We start from the raw sequence: 21,121 nt of genomic DNA on the forward strand, positions 1-21,121 counted from the left end.
ATTTTAAATTTACTGCCAAGCTGGTTCTTCTGTAAGCCAGATGCACTCTTTTCCAAATAAAACACAGCAGAAATTCAATAAATGAGTGCATATAGGATATGAAAAAGTTCATATTCTTGTTCTAGTTTATAAGATGCTGCTGTTTGCTGTTATTGATCACTGGCTGTAGACGTTGTGGAAGCAGAAATGTGGAAGCAACTGACATTGTCCTATCTCTCTTACACACACACACACACAGAATGGAAACAAAGACGCAGATGTTTACTCCTCCCCTCTAATAGGAAGTTAAGTGCCTGTGTGTATGTTTGTACTGCAGTACTGGGAGTGCACGACTTGCTTCTGAACAAGCCAATTATGAGCGAAGGAGAGCTGTTTGTTGTGGGATTCTGGCCCTCTCTCTCTCTCTCTCTCTCTCTGGCAGCCCTGCGTCTCACAGCGCTGGGAGAGGACATGACAGCACTGTGCTATTAGCATGCATGGGCTAGCAGGAGCCTTCACTTTTCTCCTTGCTTAATTGGCATTGGCTGTTTGCGGTCAGCATTCCTGTGTATTTTAGTATTGCAGCATATGGGGGTTAAAAACAACAAATTGTTATGTGCTCAGCTTAGCAGAGTTGGCAAACTATTTGTTTTACTATCAAAACTGCATTGAAATGAGAGGAAGCACCTGAAATCTAAGAATGAAACATGTTATTTCAGCCGTATGCATTGTGTGTATGTATTAGACCTGCACAATGTATCATCTGTTAATCATTATTGTGAAATTGGCCTTTGCATTACTGATGTTGCAGAAGGCTGCAAAATAAAAATGACCAATAACCAATCACAGTTTTGTTTAGTGTGTGCTGTGAGCATCCTGACCAGTCACTGCTCCAGATGAGCGTTTATGCAGTGTTTTGATTAATCACAGTATTTATATGGTCCAACAAAAGTGCATTATTTTGGACGCCTTTAAGTCTGTTGTACAAATGACGTTCATGTCCTACACACATCTGCCAGAACAATATAGGCTGAACTAATAAATTTGAACACAAAAATCATCATGCTTAAAAAAAACAAATACATGTAAAATACATTGCTTATAAAAGATAATTAACATAAACCAGTAATATTTCTGGGAAGCCCCATGGAACAGTGTTATTTGAGACTTTGGATTTGAGTTTGTCATATCTGACAGTTACGTTTGACTATGCACATTTGATAACTGACAAAAAAATAGAGCTGACAAGTACTATATAAGTAAAACTATCACATTGTGAAATAAAACTAAGATAAACACTGTTGTCCCAATGTTTAGAATCACTTGCTGTATTAAAGGGCCCATATCCTCCTTTTATTCCTTAGAATTAAACAAGCTATTTCTGTTACCGCCCCTTAAAGACTGATTTAAGAGCAGTGAGCTCTCGTCTGATCTGTTCTGTGCCGTGCCTCATTCAAAAAGCACTCAGAGCTGAAACACTCCCTAGACCTTCAATATGAATAAGAGGGGCTAAACGGCTTAACAGGCTGATATACACTGATCAGCAATAACATAAAAACTTGTTTGTCCATTTTATCAGCTCCACTCCCCATTTAGGTACACTTTGTAGTTCTACAGTTACAGACTGTAGTCTATCCATTGCTCTGCATTGTTTGCCCCCTTTCTCCCTGTTCTTCAGTGGTCAGGTGTTATTTGGGTGGAGGATCATTCTCATCACTGCAGGGCTACTGACGTGGTGGTGGTGTGTCAGTGTGTGTTCTGTCTGTACCAGTGGATCAGACACAGCAGTGCTGTTGGAGTATTTAAACACCTCATTGTCACTAATGGACTGAGAATAGTCCACCAGCAGTGTCCTCTGACCATTGATGAAGGACTAGAGGATGACCAGCACAAACTGCGGCATCAGACTCTGACTTTACATGTACAAGGTGGACCAACAAGGCAGGTGTGTTTTAACAGAGTGGCAGTGAGTGGACTCACTGTGTTTAATAACTCCAGCAGCACTGCTGTGTCTGATCCACTTGTATCAGTAGTCCAACACTCTTAATACCTGCTCCCTGGTGGTCAGTGACTGGTGGACAGTGAATGTAGAAACAAGAAGGTGATGTTAATTTGGTGAAAGAGTTCATTCTTGTTCCATCACAGAAGCAATGAATTCAACATATGCTGTTTTTGCAGCTTAATTTCCATATACAGACTGTATGGACTGGGTAGTGAATTGTACATTTTGAAACTTTGACAAAGTTTACATATTACTTCGAACTCATTTATTTCAATGAAGCCAGGGAACTGTTGGGACTGTTTTTCTGTGGTATGCACCCTTTAATAATGCTATTTTCAGATTTAGATCTTAGATTTATCTGTCATAAACTGGACACTAAAGTATCAGTATTTCAGGGAATTTGAGTTGTTATGCTGCAAAGTCTAGAGTGTAAATATCAATTTATAACATTTCTGTCATGTTATCTACTTTGATAAATATATGAGGCATCCATCATCTTAGACACTAATGTTTTTGGTTAAGTGGTTTTACACTGTCATTTAACAGTAGTAGAAATATAAAATTTTTAATTATTTTGGCTGATATCATTTATTTGTTCATAATTAGTACCAGTAACAACAGTTATGTTTCAGCCCTACATTCTGGTATGTGTTCTTCCTTCATTTCCTCCTCCTTCCCAGAACAAGTGTTCTCTGCCATCACCTTTTCCACCCACAGCACTGACTCTGACAGGAGCACAGTTCCACTCTTCCTAACCCATCTCAACCGATCCACCCTGCAGTGGAGGAGCACTCAGAAGGCCATTTATCCACAGCTCCTTATAGAGTAGGCCATGGACTCCAGTGTGGAAGAGTGCCACCAGGCCCTTTAGCTGGCTGTCTCTTTGGATGAGAGCGCCCTTCGAGTCGTCCCAGTGCGCTCTGCCGGTTGTTAGCCTCTAAAAGGGGGATGCACTTTGATGCCTGTGTCTCCACTTTGGCCTGACAAGATGCTGCTCTCTAGCTGTTTGAGTGATACCGATCTAATGACATCTCTGGGCCTATTTGTAGTGATGTGCTGTGGGGTTTTCGGGGCAGTGCACACTTTTGGTGCAGGTTTTTGACACTTCAGAGCGGAGTTCTTCCTTGTGAGATGTACAATGTTCTTGCTGATCAAATGATGTAGTGAAATTGAAGCAGTAGAAGCAGTAGCTTCTTACTTTCTTTAGTTCTTCTTTTGTCTCTGTCTTCTACTTTTAATTTTCTTTTTTTCTTTCTCTCACTCCTTTCTGTCTTCTTTCTTTTTTCTCTCCCTCTTTCATCCTTTAGTTTTTTCTCTCCATCTCTTACTTTCTCTTTTTTTCCCTTTCATTAATCTTTGTCTCTATTACACTTTCTTTTTTCTTTTCTTTCTCTCTCGCGCTCTCTCTCATCACTTGTTCTCCTCACTCTCTCTTTCTTCATTCTCCTCTCTCTCCCTCTCTCTCCCTCCCTCTCTCTCCCCCACTCTCTCTCTCTCTCTCTCTCTCTCTCTCTCTCTCTCTCTCTCTCTCTCTCTCTCTCTGTCTCTGCTAAAGCCTCCTCTGAGAGTTGTCATGTTTTTTGTGCTGTATGTGTGTTTTGTGTTCAGAGAAAAAGACCGAGTGGGCGGCTCAGGCTCAGGGAAGGAGAACATCCCGAGAGGTTTCCACAGAGTCAATCCTGCAGGTAAGAACGCAACACGCACACTCATCATCATAACCATAATCTCTGTCTGCTCCTTCTCACCAGGCATGCTCAGACTCGCTCATTAATTCTCAGAGTTCATGAAACATCAGCCTGATCACCACGGGGCTTTGTCCTTTTCTATATTTTACACAGTTACCTATCAGATTTGATTGCTTATGGACCTTCAAGTGAACAGCTTTCACAGTACTTGATTACTCTCCTTCATACACAGATTTTTTTTTTGTTTTTTTGTTTATATATTGGAGGAAAAAAAACAGATGTCAGCCTATCAGAATCCCAAACTGCACCGGCAGGGTCAAAAGCATCCCACAAACACAAGCTGCATGCTATAACTCGTAGCACTGGAATTTACATGCACTATATGCCTTCATTGCTTTGGTGAAGGAGTGGAAAGAGAGAGAAAGAGGGAAAAAGTGCAAAAAAGCAACACATACAAACACAACACTTGTCAGATCCCCAGTTTAGGAATATTAAACACTGCAATTAGGATTCTGCTGTGAGGAGAGAGGGTGAGAGAGAGGGAGGAAAAGAGTGAGCACTAGCTTGTGGCTGGAAGTTTTGGTAATTAGGAGGCTAGCACTTTGAGTGAACCCACCAAGGTGTCAGCGCTCATCTTCTCTCCACCTGATCAGAAAAGACCCCCACACCAGAGCAGGGAGCGGTGGAGGGCATGGAAGGGAGAGCAATCGAGAGAGTAAGAGGGGGAGAGAGAGAGAGACAGCCCTGCTTCCAGGAGACTGCAGGCTGATGCTGCTCCTTGCCTTGTGTTGTTTTTGCACTACGTGTTCCCTATACTGATGTGCTGGGACATCAATTTTTGATGATGCATCCACAGGCTCTCAGCCATATACTGTATTTTTGAAGGTAGACAGACGGTGCAGTGCTGCTCGCACTGTGTGCAGGTCCACGGTGCCTTGTTAACTTCATCCTGCGCCGTCTGACCACAGAATGCCCTCTGCTGATACTTGGCTTAGACAGCAAGTGATGATAATATATGTACTCATTCTGTAGGTAAATTTGTGTATTTATTTTTTTATAGTAATTTTATACTGCCTTTGACCTCTGAGAAGCGTTCTGAAGTGTTGTAACCCATTAAACTCTTGGCTCATGTGTTATGGTTTATTATTATTATTATTATTATTGTTATTATTATATGTCGACCATTAGTAACTTACCAATTATTTTGAGTCATCAGTTTTCTCAGAAGGCCATATAATAATGGACCAATACTGAACAACAGCAAACTATGCATAGCCCTTCACAGATTCCAGACAGTCTACTGAAAAAAAGATGAATACTGGACTGGTTTTTAAAAGTTCATTAGGAAGTTCATTAAAAGGAATAAAATCAATATGTGGCAAAATTGCATATATGTGGATGTGTCTCTGTTTCTTACTCTGAGCAAGACCTGTAAAAGAATTTAAAGGACCTTATTAAGGTTCTGCCCATTCACATTGAAGTTGTGAGGAATATTTCAGCCTGGGCTCCTTTCGAACAAGTGTAAGGCTACCATACAACACAGTGTATGGTAGCCAATCAGAATGGATGTTATTTACATATCAGTCTTAAAGGTACAGTAATGAATACAGCCTGTTTAATTCTAAGTGATGAGAGGGGTTGGAAAGTAGTAAAACTAGACAGATGTGTAAAACAAGAAAATCTGAGATATGGTACTCTTTAACCTCTTCAAATTTCAGGCTTATTACATACTAAGGTTTATTATTCAGGGTCTTCAATGCAAATTGGCTGAGCTATTCTTTATAGAAGGTTATAGAAGTGTGTAATAAACCTTGGGCCTACCCGTAGGCCCTGGCCATTTAAGAGGTCTGTATCCATAGTCATCATGCAAACTGCCAACTTATTACTGATTTAATCAGGCAAATTAATCTTTTTTCTTTTTTTGATTTATAGAAGCTACTGTGAATTATAAGATAACTAGTATGAAACTAACGAGTTATGTAGGTATAAGAGTGAGTGAGGGAATTAAGCCCACAGATTAATTTTAATTGTTTAATTATTTTAAGTTTTGTTTTGCTAATCAATACTCGTCTGTAACTTCACAGAGACACATTTCCCATAATGCTTGGCATAATGTTTGTAATAGTGTTCATAGTTGACAGCTCAAGAACACTTTAGTCCACTTCTGACAAATAGCTCCTTGCTTTAAATCATTAGCTAACTTCCAGCTGAGCTGTCATGCCTAGCGTTACACATCATGCAAGCAACCTCTCCTCCAGACAGGAAAAAAACCCACATATTTGACAACTCTACTTAAGAGCACAGTGTTTGGTAGTTGGGGAATTTATAGAAAAAGACAGGACAGATTTATCCTTTCCGTGCTTGTAAATGCTGAGTATGCAATTATCCTTATAATGGAGGCGTTGTGTCCAAATTGGAGCCATTAAAATGATTTAACTGGCTGAAGATTGGGTCTGGCATTTGTGAGGATGTGTACACAGTGCGAGTTAAGGAATGTTTAATCACTGGGTTTTAGAGCCTATTAGCAAGAGAAAAAGGACCACGGCAAGCCGAGAGCAGCCATGATGCCAAGCTAGTCATTAAGTCATAGTTTTATTGCCTTCTGTTTGTTTCATTTCTTTACAATCGACTGCTAATTAGCTTGGTTCGTTTTAAGCCTTTTTAAGGAATTATTTTCACACTTTTTGGTTGGTTGGTGGTTGCTTGCACTTTTTTACTACAATCACTATTTGCAATGAACAGATAATGAAGAGATTTGTTGCTTTTTTCTGCTTTTCAAAAGTGGAAAATGTGCTTCTATTGGACCAATTGCACCAATGAAAAAATTGGATTTTGTGGTGTTCATGGAAACCTCCAATCGTTCTGCTCAAATGTTGGTGTTTACAGTCTACTGTTAATTAGCTCAGTCCCTTCTTTCAGGAGTATTTTTTTCACTGTTTGTTGGTTGGTTGGACTTTATTAGAAGTACCTTTTGATAAACTCAGATGTGAAGAGACTTGTACTTTTTGCTTTTTGAAATTCTATGAGATCAAAGGCACCAATCCAAGCTGGATTTTGTTATTTTATGTAAGCTTTCAATCAGTCTCCTCAAATGTTGATAAAGGTGATACACTCAAAAAACAGTATTTTGAAAGGGTTTTTAAAAAAACCAAAAGTGATTATTCTGTGATATCACTCTAAAGAACCATTTTGGGAGCTTTAAGAGTGTATGGATAGTTCTAGAAAAAACATGTATTCTGTATAAATAACTTGCATTATATGGAGGTTTATCACATTCACAAAAAACCTATTTACTAAACTCATTCTTTGAAAGATTACATTTTTAGTTTTATAAGAATCATCTATTGAGAGGTTCTTTAGGAAACTAAAATTGGTTTGTCTGTGGCCTCACTTCAAAGAACCCTTTACAGAACTTTATTTTTAAGAGTGTAATAGCATCAGGGTGACTTTTCCGTGGTCTGTTTCAGGAGAGCATAGGCACAGCAGGGCCTCCATTTGTTTCTTGGTGGGCAGTGTTGCTTTGTTTAACAGCTGGCATTCAGTAGTGGACTCCAAGCTGGCGAGGCTGCAGATGCTACATTGTAGTGTGCAGGCTGCCATTTTTCAAAATAGCGATTTCATGACTTCTTCTTTCTTCACATTTCTTGTCCAGAGGTTACCCTGAATATAGATGAAGCCCTTGAGCGACATTAGCCACATTTGGTCACTTGCTCTTTTTTCCGCCCCTTAAAAGCTCATTTTTCGTGTTTGATCCCTCTTGAAAGACGCCTCTTGAAACGTAATGACGTCTTGATGTTGAAGGGGTTGCAGCATCTCTTCTTTTCTTTTTTCCCCCCTCCTTCATCTAGAAGAAAGGGCACTGTCCGCCTTTCTTTCCTTCCTCTTTTTCACTCTTGCTTTTTTAGCACGCCGGGTTTTATCGAGCCGGCCAAGGCTGGCGCCCTGGTGAGAGCTAGTAAAGCATTTATTAGCAGCTTTGCACTGGCGTATTATACTGGCATCCACAGAGGCACTCATGCTTGGCCTTTAACTTTCTTGTGAAGTTCAGCCATACATGAAAAAGGGGGTAGCAGGCAGAGCAGCTTCTAATATATTCCCCATTTCATATTGTATTAGCAAAGGAAGAGATGGAGGAAAAGGGGAGGAGAGGTGAAGAAAGAGAAAGAAAATGTAAATAAAAAAGGCTTCGGAGGGTTTTGAGGCTGGGCTGTTGTAGTTTGCTGACTGAATATCACGTGGGCCCGTTTGTGATGCCCAGTGGAGCTTTTGAACCCTGGATGTGTGAAAAATCCTGTTGGAGTCTTTGTGCGTGGGCTGTGTACCATAACTTCAGTTAGTCGAAACAATGCTGGACAGAAAAGAAGCCTCTTTTTTCCCACACTCGCCCTCAACTTAGGGCAGATAGACAGTGCGCATTCCACACTTACACTATCAGGGGCTAAAGAAAGAGGGGGAGCGGAAGGGGGAAATGGGACGAATTCACCTCAGAGATTTCTTTTTTTGCTCAGTCTCCCAATGCTCATGTAATCGCATCGTTTAGTATTTTTTTTCTTGAGAGTTTTCTTTAGAGGTTAGGGCAATATTTTAGGTCAGTGCTTTTTTTTTTTTTTTTTAATGTAAGTTTTGGGGTTTTTTTAGGGGGTGCATTTGGAAATCGGGGGCAGTCGCTTTGTCTCTCCATCGCTTCTCTCCAACGCGTCTCTGGCATTTGGGGTGTTTCAGGGAGAATGGGCAAGACACACCCTAATTTTGGACGATACCCGCTTGTGTTATCCTCCATCCCTCTCACTCTCTCTCTCTCTCTCTCTCTTGCTCTCTCTCTTTCTTCCATATGCGTGTAGGGGAGACACTCCTCCATCGAGCCTGCAAGAGGAACCAGGTGGAGACGGTGCTGCATATCCTCAGCCTGCCTGGAACGGACGTCAATGTTAAAGGTAAGTTTCTCCTTCTCTCCTCTGCTGCCGCCTTAGACCCTTCCCATTCTGCATACAAGGAGCGATTCATTCCTGCAAACTGAGGTGTACGTCATAGGTCTAACCTTAAAGTTAAAACGCAAGGGTGTGTTTGGTGGCAGCGGGCTGGGTTTCCATCACTGCTGTAGCATCAAGAAATTTTTGTACACGCCCTTTACTTTTAATTTAATTTAATTTAATTTAATTTACTTTACTTTAATCTGGATTTGATGGTCTGTGGCATCAAAAAGTGACTTTTCTGTTTGTGTTTAATTTTCTCATAATTATTTTTATGGTCGGGTGTTAGGAGTAATATAACTGTTAATAAATACCTCTGATAAACAGTGCTGCAAAATATATTTCCCAGAAAACGCTGTGCTTAAAAAGGTTTGCTGGTCATAATGGGACACTCATTATTGTCTTAAAATAACACCAAGAGCAAGGCCTCTGCTTCAAAACTACACAACTATTGAACATTTTATCATGTAATTGTAGTTTTGATGTCATTTCTTCTTAAGTAGATGTGCGTTTTAAAAACATATACATCTTTCCTGAGTTTTAAAACAATACCCTGTACTGTGTGTCATGAGTAAATAGATGTAAACACACTTTAATGAGAAATGTGTAGACTTAATAAATACTTTGTGAAAATATTACAAATTTTTAAACTTTGTTATAAACACAACTCTTTGGTGTGTGGTTATAAATTCAGTCTTGGTTCCACTTTTGCTGATGAATTGAGAGCTTAAGCCTTTCTGTATAAAGCTGAATTTACATAAAGTTGGGAAATCGCTAACCATTTTGGCATTAAATGGTCATATTTTCCTATTACAATTTTGCATTTCCGTAGTTAAATCTTACTGACTGCCGTGTGTGTGTGTGTGTGTGTGTGTGTGTGTGTGTGTAGACCATGCAGGCTGGACACCCCTTCATGAAGCATGTAACCATGGCAGCAGTGAGTGTGTGGAGGTCTTGCTGCAGAATTGCCCTGGCCTGCAACTGGACAGTCAGGTGAAGGGAGTGAGCCCACTGCATGACGCGCTACTCAACCAGCACACAGACATTGCCAAAATGCTCTTGCGCCATGCAGGTTAGTATATACACACACACACACACACACACACACACACACACACACACACAAACACAAACAAACAAGTCAGTAACTGATAATTAACACCTTTTTGTGGTCAGTACCAATAACTAATAATTAGGTTTAAAACAAGTTCACACTATAATCCACATACAAAGTAAGTGTAAAACTCTAAATATGAGTCATAGACGTTACATGGCTAAATCAGGCATTGATACATCCAGAGCTGTGATTATCTTATGAATCTACAGCCTAAATAAAACCAAACATATTAAATACATATATACACACACACACACACTTTGGGGAGTTTAGAGATTTGACAATTTAAAGTTTTCCATTTATCAGTGAATAATTATCAACTGCTGATATATTGTGCAGCCATACAAGCCATGCCTTTTTCTGAATTCCATGCGTATTAGTCACCGACATGAGCAAAGACACTTCACTCATTTACATGCATACATACAAGCACGTGTACGTACGAACTCAGTGCTCAAAAACGCTCTTAGACAGCTAGTGCTTCTAAGAAATTATATGAATTTCTAACACACTGGTGTATTCAGTCGTATCTTTCTCTGTGTACACTTTCATATGCTAACTGCTAAATCTTCTTTCCTGGGCAAACAGACTATTCTATGAGACTTATATATGTGGAGTGTTCTCTATACATAGACATAGACATTGAATAACATTTGATATTACTGCAAGTCAGAGTCTTTTAGTGTTCACTTCATTCACATTCATGTTCTAGCTCCAGCCCCTATGAGAATTGTGCTAGCGCTTATTGATATGTAGCCTAGCATGTGGAGGCCTCTTTAATGTACCAGAGAGACAGAAATGGGGGGGTGCAATGAAAGGTTTTTTTTTTTTTTGTTGTTTTTCTGTTTCACTGAGTGATGTCACCGAATAAGCAGTGCTGGCTGCGCTTGAGTATAATATGTACTTATTGTAGTTTTGCACATTGGATAAACAAACAAAAGAGATGAAGGTCTATCAGTCCATATCGTGATGGGCTGCCTTGTGTCACTCTCATTACTTGAGTGTAAATGGGTGGGGCTAAACTTCTGTAGGTTGAATACCTGGATATATTTAAATCTGGTGCTTTAGGGGACATCGCAGAAACAGTTCAAAATGGGCTGTTTTTGCAGCATAGTCTTTGGTACATTTTTAAAATTTGACGATGTTTAAATGTTACATCAAAGTATTTTATTTCAAAGATGATGGCTTCAGTTTTCCATGATTTGAGCCTTTTAATTGTAGTAGTAACCCATCACCATAGATTTAGAAATTGCAGTTATTGCCAGTGAACACATGGTAGGACTTCGTATGTTATTTCTCACTTGTAGCTAATTGAAGTAAGCAGAGAAATTTAACTTACCACACTTAAGTTTCTAGATAGAAGAGATGACATTTAATCATGCTTTGGGTTTGATGGTGTTTTAGAAATTAAGTGTCCTATAATGGAAAATGTCAAACATGCAGACTCAAATCTATTAAATGTAAATGTAATTAATTACATATATTACTATGCAGATAAGTATATAATTACATTTAATTACATTTGATAGTATAACAACACAAGAGTAAAAGCTGTAAGGTTTAACGTCTTCCTAAAGAGATTAGACGAGTCAGCTTTATCACGGTCTTGAAATTTACACGTGATGTGTTTTGCAGGGGAAAATCTTGTCAGGACAGAAATGTTTTTGCCACGTTTGCCTGTTTGGATGCCATGTGCAATCGCTGTGTGTGAGCTTTGAAGTGTGCGACATGTGTCAACATACTGGAAGCAGGACGGCTAGACGACGGTTAAGGGACGAGGGGAGGGGGAGGAGAAACGAGCTGTGTCTTTCCCACGCGTCTCGACACCACTCGCCGCTCTACTCTGCTTCAACTAATTATAGTTAATTTGATTCCGCTCTCCCATTAACACATGTACATATTCTGGCCTCAAAAAGTAAATTAGATTGGGATTGTTTTGGTCCCGGTGAGAACATGTTTTTTTTTTTCTTTTCTTCCAAGACGGCAGAGACTAGCCCAATAGAAGTGAACGAAAAGAGGTCAGAGGAGGATGTTTGGGAAAATTAGAAGTGTGATGTGTCTGGGAAACAGACAGCTACTCAGTACTCATGACACACACAGACACGCATACCAAACCTGACTGTGCGATGGTGGTTATCCTATTACTGGCCTCTGCTGTAGAAATACAGGGTTGGTTTTGAAACTATTTGAGCATGTTATGCGACCAGTGCATAGTGGTGGATGATACGGCCTTAACATACCACATATTTATAAAACATGAATAGTTTCAGGTTTAAAATCTGATTGAAGCTCTGTTCCTAGCAGTAACACATTGCACACATCATTTGAATTCTGTATTAAATTATGAAGCACTCAAAATTATCCGGTAATAAGAAAAATGCTCATATTATAAGTATGACAAGTTTGACCATCTTAAATATGCAAGTGTATTTATCCCTGACCAAGTACTGGATTGTGTCCAGTCATGCCCATATCTAACTCTGTTACATAACTGCTTCAGGCAGGATTATTAGTCATCAATGTCTGATGGCATCGCCAGTCACTGAAAGTTTTCATCTGTGCTGATTGTCAATCAGATTGCCATTTTGAATGTCCAGAAATGTGATGTCTGATTCACAAACGTAATTATATTTCTGTGTCAGATTTCTTTTAACAAGTTTTTGTTTATCATGTAATGTTAGCCCATGTTCTTATTTTTCCTACCTGTTTTCATGCTTGTTAAACTTATAAAGCCATGCATCAGCCATCCACATACAGAATGCCTTCTTTCACATTGTGATGTTTGAGCAATGGGAAGTGATGAAAGAATGAGTGCAGTAAAATTCATAGACTTAATAATTTTATTACTGTGCCTTGTGTTGGGCTTTATTGAAAAGAAAAGAAAAAAACACTCCAGGTGGAAACACGTGAAGGTGCAGGGCTAAACTTCTGTAGGCTTTATACGTGGATGTATCTAAATGCGGTGATTTTGGTGACATCACAATAATAGTTCCCTAACTACCAAACCACTGCAGACAGAAATTTCAGCACTTTTTGTAGGCTTGATCTGATCACAGAAAGCTTCGTAAGTTGCTGATAGTATAGTCGGTCACTGATGACTGATGTCACTGATGTTATGATTTAAGCATCCAAAAATGTGCTGTCCGCAACTTTAAGATGACAAAGTGTTTGTCTCTTTGGCAGATTTCTTTTAACAATTTTACATTTCACATGTAATGATTTTCCATGTCCTACATCAACCCTGATATTTTGCTTAGCGTTAGAACTTGCTGGAGCAGCACAAGGTAGAGTTTTTTTTTTCTTGCTCCTTTCATGCTTGTTAAACTTACAAAGCTGTGCAGCAGGCTTCCACTTACAGAACATCTTTTTTTCCTCAACAAGAGATCATTAAAAGATTACATCAGTTTTTAAAAAACAACAGTGTGTAGCTAGAGTAACAGCTACTACACAAATTATGCTGTTTTATGGTTTCAAAAAAGTGTTTTATGGGCTGTAAACACACAATTTATTAAACCTTAGCAAAAACCTTTTTTTTGTGCCCAGTTTGTTGGTAGGGGACGCAATGGGATAACAAGGCATACAGCAGATCTGTTTATTACGATTATTTATTTATTTATTTTAATAAACCCTGTATGAGACAAGAGTATCCTCCATACACCATTGCAGGCGCTTGGCAAAGTCATTATCTTGTCTTTACAACAGATTGACATGTCTTATTACTCTCCTCAGCTCCAAAGTACACTGCCAGCACTACATGTAGGTTTGATGACAACCTCTGTGCTGTATTTGATAGTTTCTCCCCTGCTCCTCCTTTGCTATGCAGGCAGGATACACACGTTCACCTTGCTCTAGCCGATAGTTCCCTTCATGGAGGCCAACCAGGTCAACTGTTACAGCGCCCCAAACACAGCCCTCCTCAATCCGAGCATCTTCCCCATGAAATAATAATGCCTGCTGGAGGACACGGAGGGTGGAGGGGTGGGGGTGCTAGCACAGCCTCAGCCTTCCCCTTCAACCCCGGGGCACTGGCAGACTGAACTCGGCATGGCTAACGGTATCCTCAGTCTCTTTTGTCCTCGGCACACACACGTCTATACACAAGCACAACGCAACCTTTCCTGCTCACTCTTTAACCCTTTAAATGCCAAGGGGCTCATATGCATTACTTAATTTAGACTGCGTTATAAAAGGGGAATTCCACCGCTTTTTCATTATTCAATCATTGATATGTAAACAAAGCTGTTCAGAGTGTTTTGATATGAAACAGTGCGTTATAGAAAATTGTATTGTCTTCAGTCTCACTACAGTGGTGGTGAAAGGAACCAGGGGTCATGATGTATACATCTAAATATAGCCATTTTATTTGCTATCCAAAATGACCAGTGAATCTACACGTACCTTCTGATGTTTAAATATAATGTTGATTATGGTAAAAAATAATAGAACATAGTTTGATTTGGGTCCTCTAGCCTTACAGCCTTACAGTGCTCTTACTAATCTGCCTTGAATGTTTTTTAGAAAATGTTTTAGATCAAATACTTATGTAGAACAGAGAAATCAAGCAGTGTATTTGTACTATTTCATGTAATGGTTCTGTGTGAGGTAGCTTTTAGAAACATTAAAGGCTTCTCCAACACTGTCAACAATTACTGACACTGACAAACCACTCTGAATGATACTGTTTACACTTTAATGAGTTTTTTTGTGTATGTGATAGGTCACACTTTGTGTGTGTGTGTGTGTGTGTGTGTGTGTGTGTGTGTGTGTGTGTGTGAGAGAGAGAGAGAGAGAGAGAGAGAGAGAGAGATTGAGCTAATGATAGCATAGCAATAGAAATAGGCTAGCTAGTCTTGCGTAGCATTTGCGTAGCAACTGGCAAGCCATGTTGTTCCTAGCAAGAGATTAAATTATTTGTTAAACATTGCTGTATTTTATCCTGTTGTATTTAGTTATGTCTTCTTATGCAATAATTTGGAATGTTACAATAAGCCAATATAAAAATCATTTTCTAATTCTGAGATTTTGTATATTCATAATTCTTCACATTTACTAACCAAAACTGACTTTTTTCCATTAGGTTGAATGAGATTTTTTTTTGATAAGAAAGAATGTGTTTTGGGGGCAGAGCATGAATAGGATTGGTAGTCAGTTAGCATGATGGTATTTAGATAATGCTAATTGGTGGCTGGTCACTTTGTCACTGTTTGCTACATTAGCATTTTTGACTGAGCTATTCCTTTGTGAAGTTTTAATTTTGCACAATAGCTGGAATGAAACGTGACCCCCTCAGACCCGGTACTTTGGAACCAAAGAGCCAGTCTGGAGGGAGTGAGGGAGGGGCAGCAGTGAAAGAGCCTTCAAGCAACTGCTAAGGGCCTTGCATCTTAATGGGCAAGCAGTGGCAGTGAATGCGGCCTTTGCAGCAGGGTCTGAATGAGGCAAGGCTGGCCGGCTGGCATGACTTGGGACGCTCCGGGTTGTGGGCCAGCTTCTAACAAACTGTTGGGGCCCTCTTGAAAGCAGGGGAAGAAGAGCTGTTTGCATAGGAGAACAGAGGCAGAGCTCACCCCTGACTAATATACAGCTAATTAATAGAAGCCTGTGATCAAGCAGATTATTATTGCTGACAGATACGTTTGGATAGATTACATACTGTTTTATTGTTCAGCATGTGGTTGTTACTGATATCATAAGAGAGACATGTTGAGGGTTGTTACAATACCAGAATGTTGACTTCAATACTGATACCAAAAGGATACTAAAGAAAAATATTAAACACTTTTGAACACCCAGTATGCATTGGATTGATAATAGCCGATTTGTTACAGCTTAATTAATATTTTTAGCTCACCTGCTTTTTGTTTATATAAAACTATTAAAATGATAATCAAATGCAGTGCCCTTCACAAATCTTGACGCCCCTGAGCAAAACAATCTGTAAAATAACATTCTTTATTGGTGATCCTTTTGATCTTTCAATGAAAATATGAACAAAAATCTCACCTTCATTTGAAGTACAATGGTTAAAACAATCTTATTTTTCTCAGATTTGTCTGGCATTCATTTAATACTTTTTGTAGCCTCCCTTTACAAAGATAACAGGTCATCTCCTATATATGCTTAATGAGACTGGAGAACACATGACAAGTGATCTGAGACTGTTCTTCCAGACAGAACCTCTCCAGATCTTTCACATTCTGAGGTCTATGCCAGTGGATTCTGATCTTCAGCTCATCTCACAGGTTTTCTATGGGGTTCAGGTCAGTGGACTGGGTCATTATGTGGTCAGTGAACCATTTTGTTTTGATTTGAGGTGTGCTTTGGGTTATTGTCCTGCTGCAAAATCCAGTCTATAATATATTTTATTTCTCCTGGTACTTGATGGGATTTGTGATATGTGTAAGCTGTCCAGAGCCTTTAGAAGAAAAACAGTCCCACAGTATCATAGATCCACCTCCATACTTCACAGTAGGGAGGAGGTATTTTTCTGCATGGCTATCTTTGTGTCCACACCAAACTCACCTCTGCTGTTTGTTGCCAAAACCCCCTGTTTTGATCTCATTTGGTCATAGAACATGGTTCCACTGAAAGTTCCAGTAAAGTCTGGCAAACTCTAGGCGCTTGAGTTTGCTGGTCCTTGACAGCAGAGGCCTCCTTCTGCAAACAACCTCATACATCACTGCTGTTTTCTCTGGTCTTTCTCACAATGATGGGTGACTGAGAAAATTTGGCCCGTATTTCATCTCGTATATTCATTGCTTGGTGAAGTCATGGCTGACCAATTAAATGTTCCTTATCACTCAGGTGAACATAAAAATATAAAATATGGGAATATACTTCAGTTGGATTTCACTCTTAAGAATATTTGTGGTTCTAACTATTGTGGCATACATAGATTTAAGAAAAATAATTATTTAATTTGTATTTCATTAATTTTTTTTCTTCCAATCCTTATACCTTCAATAAATGTTAGATTATTGCTAATATATTGAATAAAAGATCAAAAGGATATGGCTATTTTTGTAACTCATTTTGCTCATGATTACCAAGGGTGCCTGTATTTGTGGAGGACACTGTAAGTACCTAAATAACTTAACTGGTTTCGGTCAGTATGTTCTAAAGATAAGTAAACAGAGTGAGAGCATGCATTGTGGCCTAAAATCACATTAAATGGGCTATACCTGTGTAGATTGTTTCTTTGAATAAGTTATTGTTATTGATAATTGTTTACTACATTGTAACATTGAAAAATTACAGAACTTTGAAAACATTGTGTAACACTAGATACATTACAGATGTTCACTTTGGGCAAGATTCATTGGCTTAATAGTTGTCACTTTATTCTGCATCATGCGTGGTAAGAGTGGATGCATGCAGAACATTAAGATGCACAATTTGTAACATCAAGTGTTGCAATAAACGTAAGCGGGAACAGACAAAATACCAGTAAAACAGTGGTACTATAAAACATTAAGAGTATTATGTTTTTATTAAATACTTCAAAAAGTATCTGAAGTGGCCTAAAATATTTAAGTGTTGGTCCTGTTGTTGGGAACTTTGAAATTTGATTCCCAGTGGTGCCACAACCTTTCAGTTCATAATTGGTCTTGCTCTGTGGGTGAGTAGGATGGCTCTCCCTCTCCCCTTATCACTCAGCCTGATGCTGGCCAACACAGGCATCTGGTGACTGACATAACAGAATTTTCATTTAGTGTTCTCCTCCAAGCAAGTTGAGCTGTTCGTTGATTGAAAAGATGTGGTGGTGCTTCATAAGTCTTTGAGGAAGCATGTGACAACCTTCACCCTACCAACTTGATAGCAACATGTGATATGAGGAGGCCTAGCCAGCAAGTTGACATGACTATACTTGGGAGAAAACTAATTTCTATAATTAATAAATAAATAAATAAATACATGCATACACATTTATTTTTTAAAGTGAAAGATTCAATTGGTAAAACTAATTTAAAAAATCTAAGATTAACATTTAGTTAATTTTTTGCATGTACATGACCATCTTGTATGGACTGAGTCTGATGCTCAGAAAGTCTCATGCGGTAGTCTGTCTCTACTACTGGAATGTGCCTGATCTGTGTGGGCCACACAAGAGTGGCACCATTCTTTATCTGTCCAGTGAGGTGGCACACGGCAGGTGGGCTTGTGCCGTGTGTGTGTGTTTCAGTGTGTCTGGCGGGTGCCAAAGAATTACACAAAGCTCTGATTGTGCCCCCCATGAGCCTTAATCGTCTTTAATTCTTTAATCTGTGTGTGTCTGGACCGTTGTCGTGGTCAATCTCTGTTAGTTCAGTGAAACATGATTACGCACACACACACACACACACACACACACACACACAGAGCTCTGCTCTGGAACATTATATTCACAATTCGATACACTGATACAGAGATTAGAACTTCACGTGCCAGATTACTGAATTTGAGGTTTTTCGGAAAAGGCTGAGTTGTTCTGCACTTTTAATCATTCATCTCTATCTCTTTTCTTTCTTTCTTTCCTTCTTTCTCTCTTTGTTTCTGTCCCACCTTCGTGCCTTCTTTGTATCTCTCTCTCTTGCTTGCTCTCTCCGTCTCTTGTGCTCTCTCACTCACTCTTTCTATCATGTGTTCCTTCTTTTCCTCCTCCCCCTTTCTTACAATTCTCTATTTCTAGTCTTCGTCTGCCCTCTAAAGGCCAGGGGGCTGCTTGCTGTGTGTGTGTGTGTGTGTGTGTGTGTGTGTGTGTGTGTGTGTGTGTGTGTGTGTGAGAGAGAGAGAGAGAGAGAGAGAGAGAATTGCACATGGTGAACAGTTAACCCTTTAATATAAATGCTATGTCTGTGTATGTGCGCTTCTTTAATAACATACTATCTTAATTAGGGCTGAACAACAAAATCATATTGAAATTGTGATCCTGTTTCATGACTTGTGATTCAATCTAGGATTAGCACTGATTCTGCACTCTGTAGTAGGGGTGCAGGGACCAGCACAGCACTTCAGTGGTAGTGTGGTTGGCTCATATAACTGCCATAATTAATCTTGCATTATCCTAATTTGGGCTGTTGTTACTTTAAGTTATACAAATTGTGTGGTAGAAAAAAAGTTTTATCAAATGTGAAGATTCAGGCCTATTTTTTTTACTATCATTCAGTATTAATGAATAGTAATTAATTAATAATTACTATTAATTAATACTGAATCATAGTAATAATTTTCATATGTGTTTATATAACAGGTGAAACTGTTTTGTTTGACCTAATTTGATTGGCTAATTTGTATTTATGTTCTGCTCTAAGCAAATAAAGAGGTGTGTATGTTTGTATAGATACATATAGATATCTATATGATATATGTGTAGATGCATATATTGATCTTTGAGCTATTATACATATTACATACACACTAATTTAGTAAATATTCATAATGTTCTTTACAAAATTGGTATATTTTATTTACTTATTTAGAATTATAAATGCAAATCTTAAAGTCAGTCCTAAGCCAAAAATTGAGATTCCCCTTAATCACAAATTGTGCAGCCTTAATCTGAATGCTGAGGTCTAATTTTGATATTTTGATATATAAAAAACCAAAAGCCAAATGTTTGTGTTACAAAATAATATTTTGCGAATTCTAACATATGAGCTAGATCTGTAAGTAGTCAACTTTTTGCTAAATTTCTTTCGGGATCAATAAAGTGTCTGTCTGTCTGTCTGTCATGCTCACGATCACTATCACAGCGCATCCAACAATAAAGGCAGCATGGAGCTATTTTAAACAGTTGATTAAAGCATGGTCGCACACAGAAAGCTCCAATTCCACATGTTAATACATTTTACTGCCTGATGTGGAGATGCATGTGGCCTAGCTACTCTGGAGACAGATTTTCATGAGTTAAAGGAGAGAAAGCCAAAGTCCATGAATCTACAGTCATGTGTTAGGTAAGATAGGGTTAAAGGCCTTCGTGCTTAATCCTGCAGTTGTTTTGTTTATCCACTGAGCAGGATGTTTGATACTTTAAGCCAAAATCTGGCCTCACTCTAGTCATTGCCTGTGATGCGGGAGCCAATATCATACCAGATCCTGGACACTAGTGTGTGTGTGTGTGTGTGTGTGTGTGTTTGCGTTTTTGCGCATGGCACACAGGCAAAGTGCTGACAGATGTGTATTTCATGGGCCATTGTGAAGAATAGGCAGCGGCTGATACCACTGTCCTGGGGGAGGGTGGTCTGCCTGCTGCTTGCATTCATCAAGGGCTGTTGTGTGTGTGTGTGTGTGTGTGTGTGTGTGTGTGTGTGTGTGTGTGTGTGTGTGTGTGTGTGTGTGTGTGTGTGTGTGAGGGCATACAAGCCCCTGCCTTTGTCATCTTTGAGGTTTCAGCTTGTCAGGTAGTTTGACATGGTGGCGGTAGAGAGTAGCATTGGAAGAGATTTTCTGCTTTACTAATACAAGAGCTGATGGGTTTGATGCACAGCAGAAGACAGAGTTAAAGTGATAGTTTGGCAAATCAAATGAACACAATTCTTCCTGCTTACCTCAAATGTAATAGAACAGCAAGGACTTGTGTCTGAAGTTTGCCTATTTAGTTTTACACTGTAGCTGTGAAGCTAATGTTGTTAACGAGTAATGAAAGCTTTAAGCCAGAGATGGGGACTCAAGACTTCATTGACCCAAGTCGCACTCAGTTCATATGTTGACCTGATTTGTTATTTGACTCTGACACACACTTAACTGACTCATGACTTGACTCCTAGTCAGACTCAATAGACTTGTGATTTGGCTTGGACTTTGTTTCTGGTCTTACATGTGTCTTGGCCTTTTGACTTTACTTTGCCGCTCCTGGGGTTTGGGGGCATTGCATTATGCGTACTGTAATGGATCTGATATACTTCACCAACAGTCCAACTCATCCTTTTGGAAAATGGAAAGGGCCTACTAGAATGGTAGGAAAGATAAGCTCATTGTGGCCCTGGAGCTGGTAAAGGGAACAGCTGCCCTGATATTGCAAGCGCAGCTTGGAGGCAGAAATCAGGAAAGGTAAACAGCCATAATTACTCTAATGCAGCTTGCAGTGGTGTCATGATTGATGCGGCTTCAAATAACAATCTTCTCATTGTAGAAAAACCTGCATGCAGTAAAAACAGTGTTTAAAGGAAAGCGGCAAAATCAAGCTTTACTTGTCAGCGTATCTATTTGAAATTTTTGCAAGTCTCAAATTGCAGATTGGAGATGCTTAAATTTTCGGTTGAATCAGCTATTATGCTAGCTAGCGTACATGAACTACAGCTTAACCAAATGCTTCAAGTTATGTTGCTCCTTCATTTTAAGCAGTGCATTAACTGTGTGTAGCCAATCAGTTCTGTACTTCAGACGGTTT

At 39.3% G+C, this 21,121-nt stretch overlaps 1 protein-coding gene across 3 annotated transcripts in view; it reads left to right on the top strand.

The window, feature by feature from the left end:
• Window positions 1-21,121, top strand: part of slf1 (SMC5-SMC6 complex localization factor 1) — a 43,494-nt gene that overhangs the window by 15,977 nt on the left and 6,396 nt on the right. For 2 of the 3 annotated variants that reach the window (XM_017691130.2, XM_037531775.1), the window contains 3 exons: window positions 3,590-3,666; window positions 8,508-8,600; window positions 9,526-9,708. In XM_017691130.2, coding sequence (XP_017546619.2) covers window positions 3,590-3,666; window positions 8,508-8,600; window positions 9,526-9,708 — 353 coding nt within the window. Of the gene's footprint in view, window positions 1-3,589; window positions 3,667-8,507; window positions 8,601-9,525; window positions 9,709-11,388; window positions 13,009-21,121 lie in introns of those variants that run through there. The other variant, XM_017691131.2, reaches the window with a different exon arrangement.

This window comes from Pygocentrus nattereri, chromosome 20 (genome assembly GCF_015220715.1).
Source record: "Pygocentrus nattereri isolate fPygNat1 chromosome 20, fPygNat1.pri, whole genome shotgun sequence".
NCBI lineage: Eukaryota > Metazoa > Chordata > Actinopteri > Characiformes > Serrasalmidae > Pygocentrus > Pygocentrus nattereri.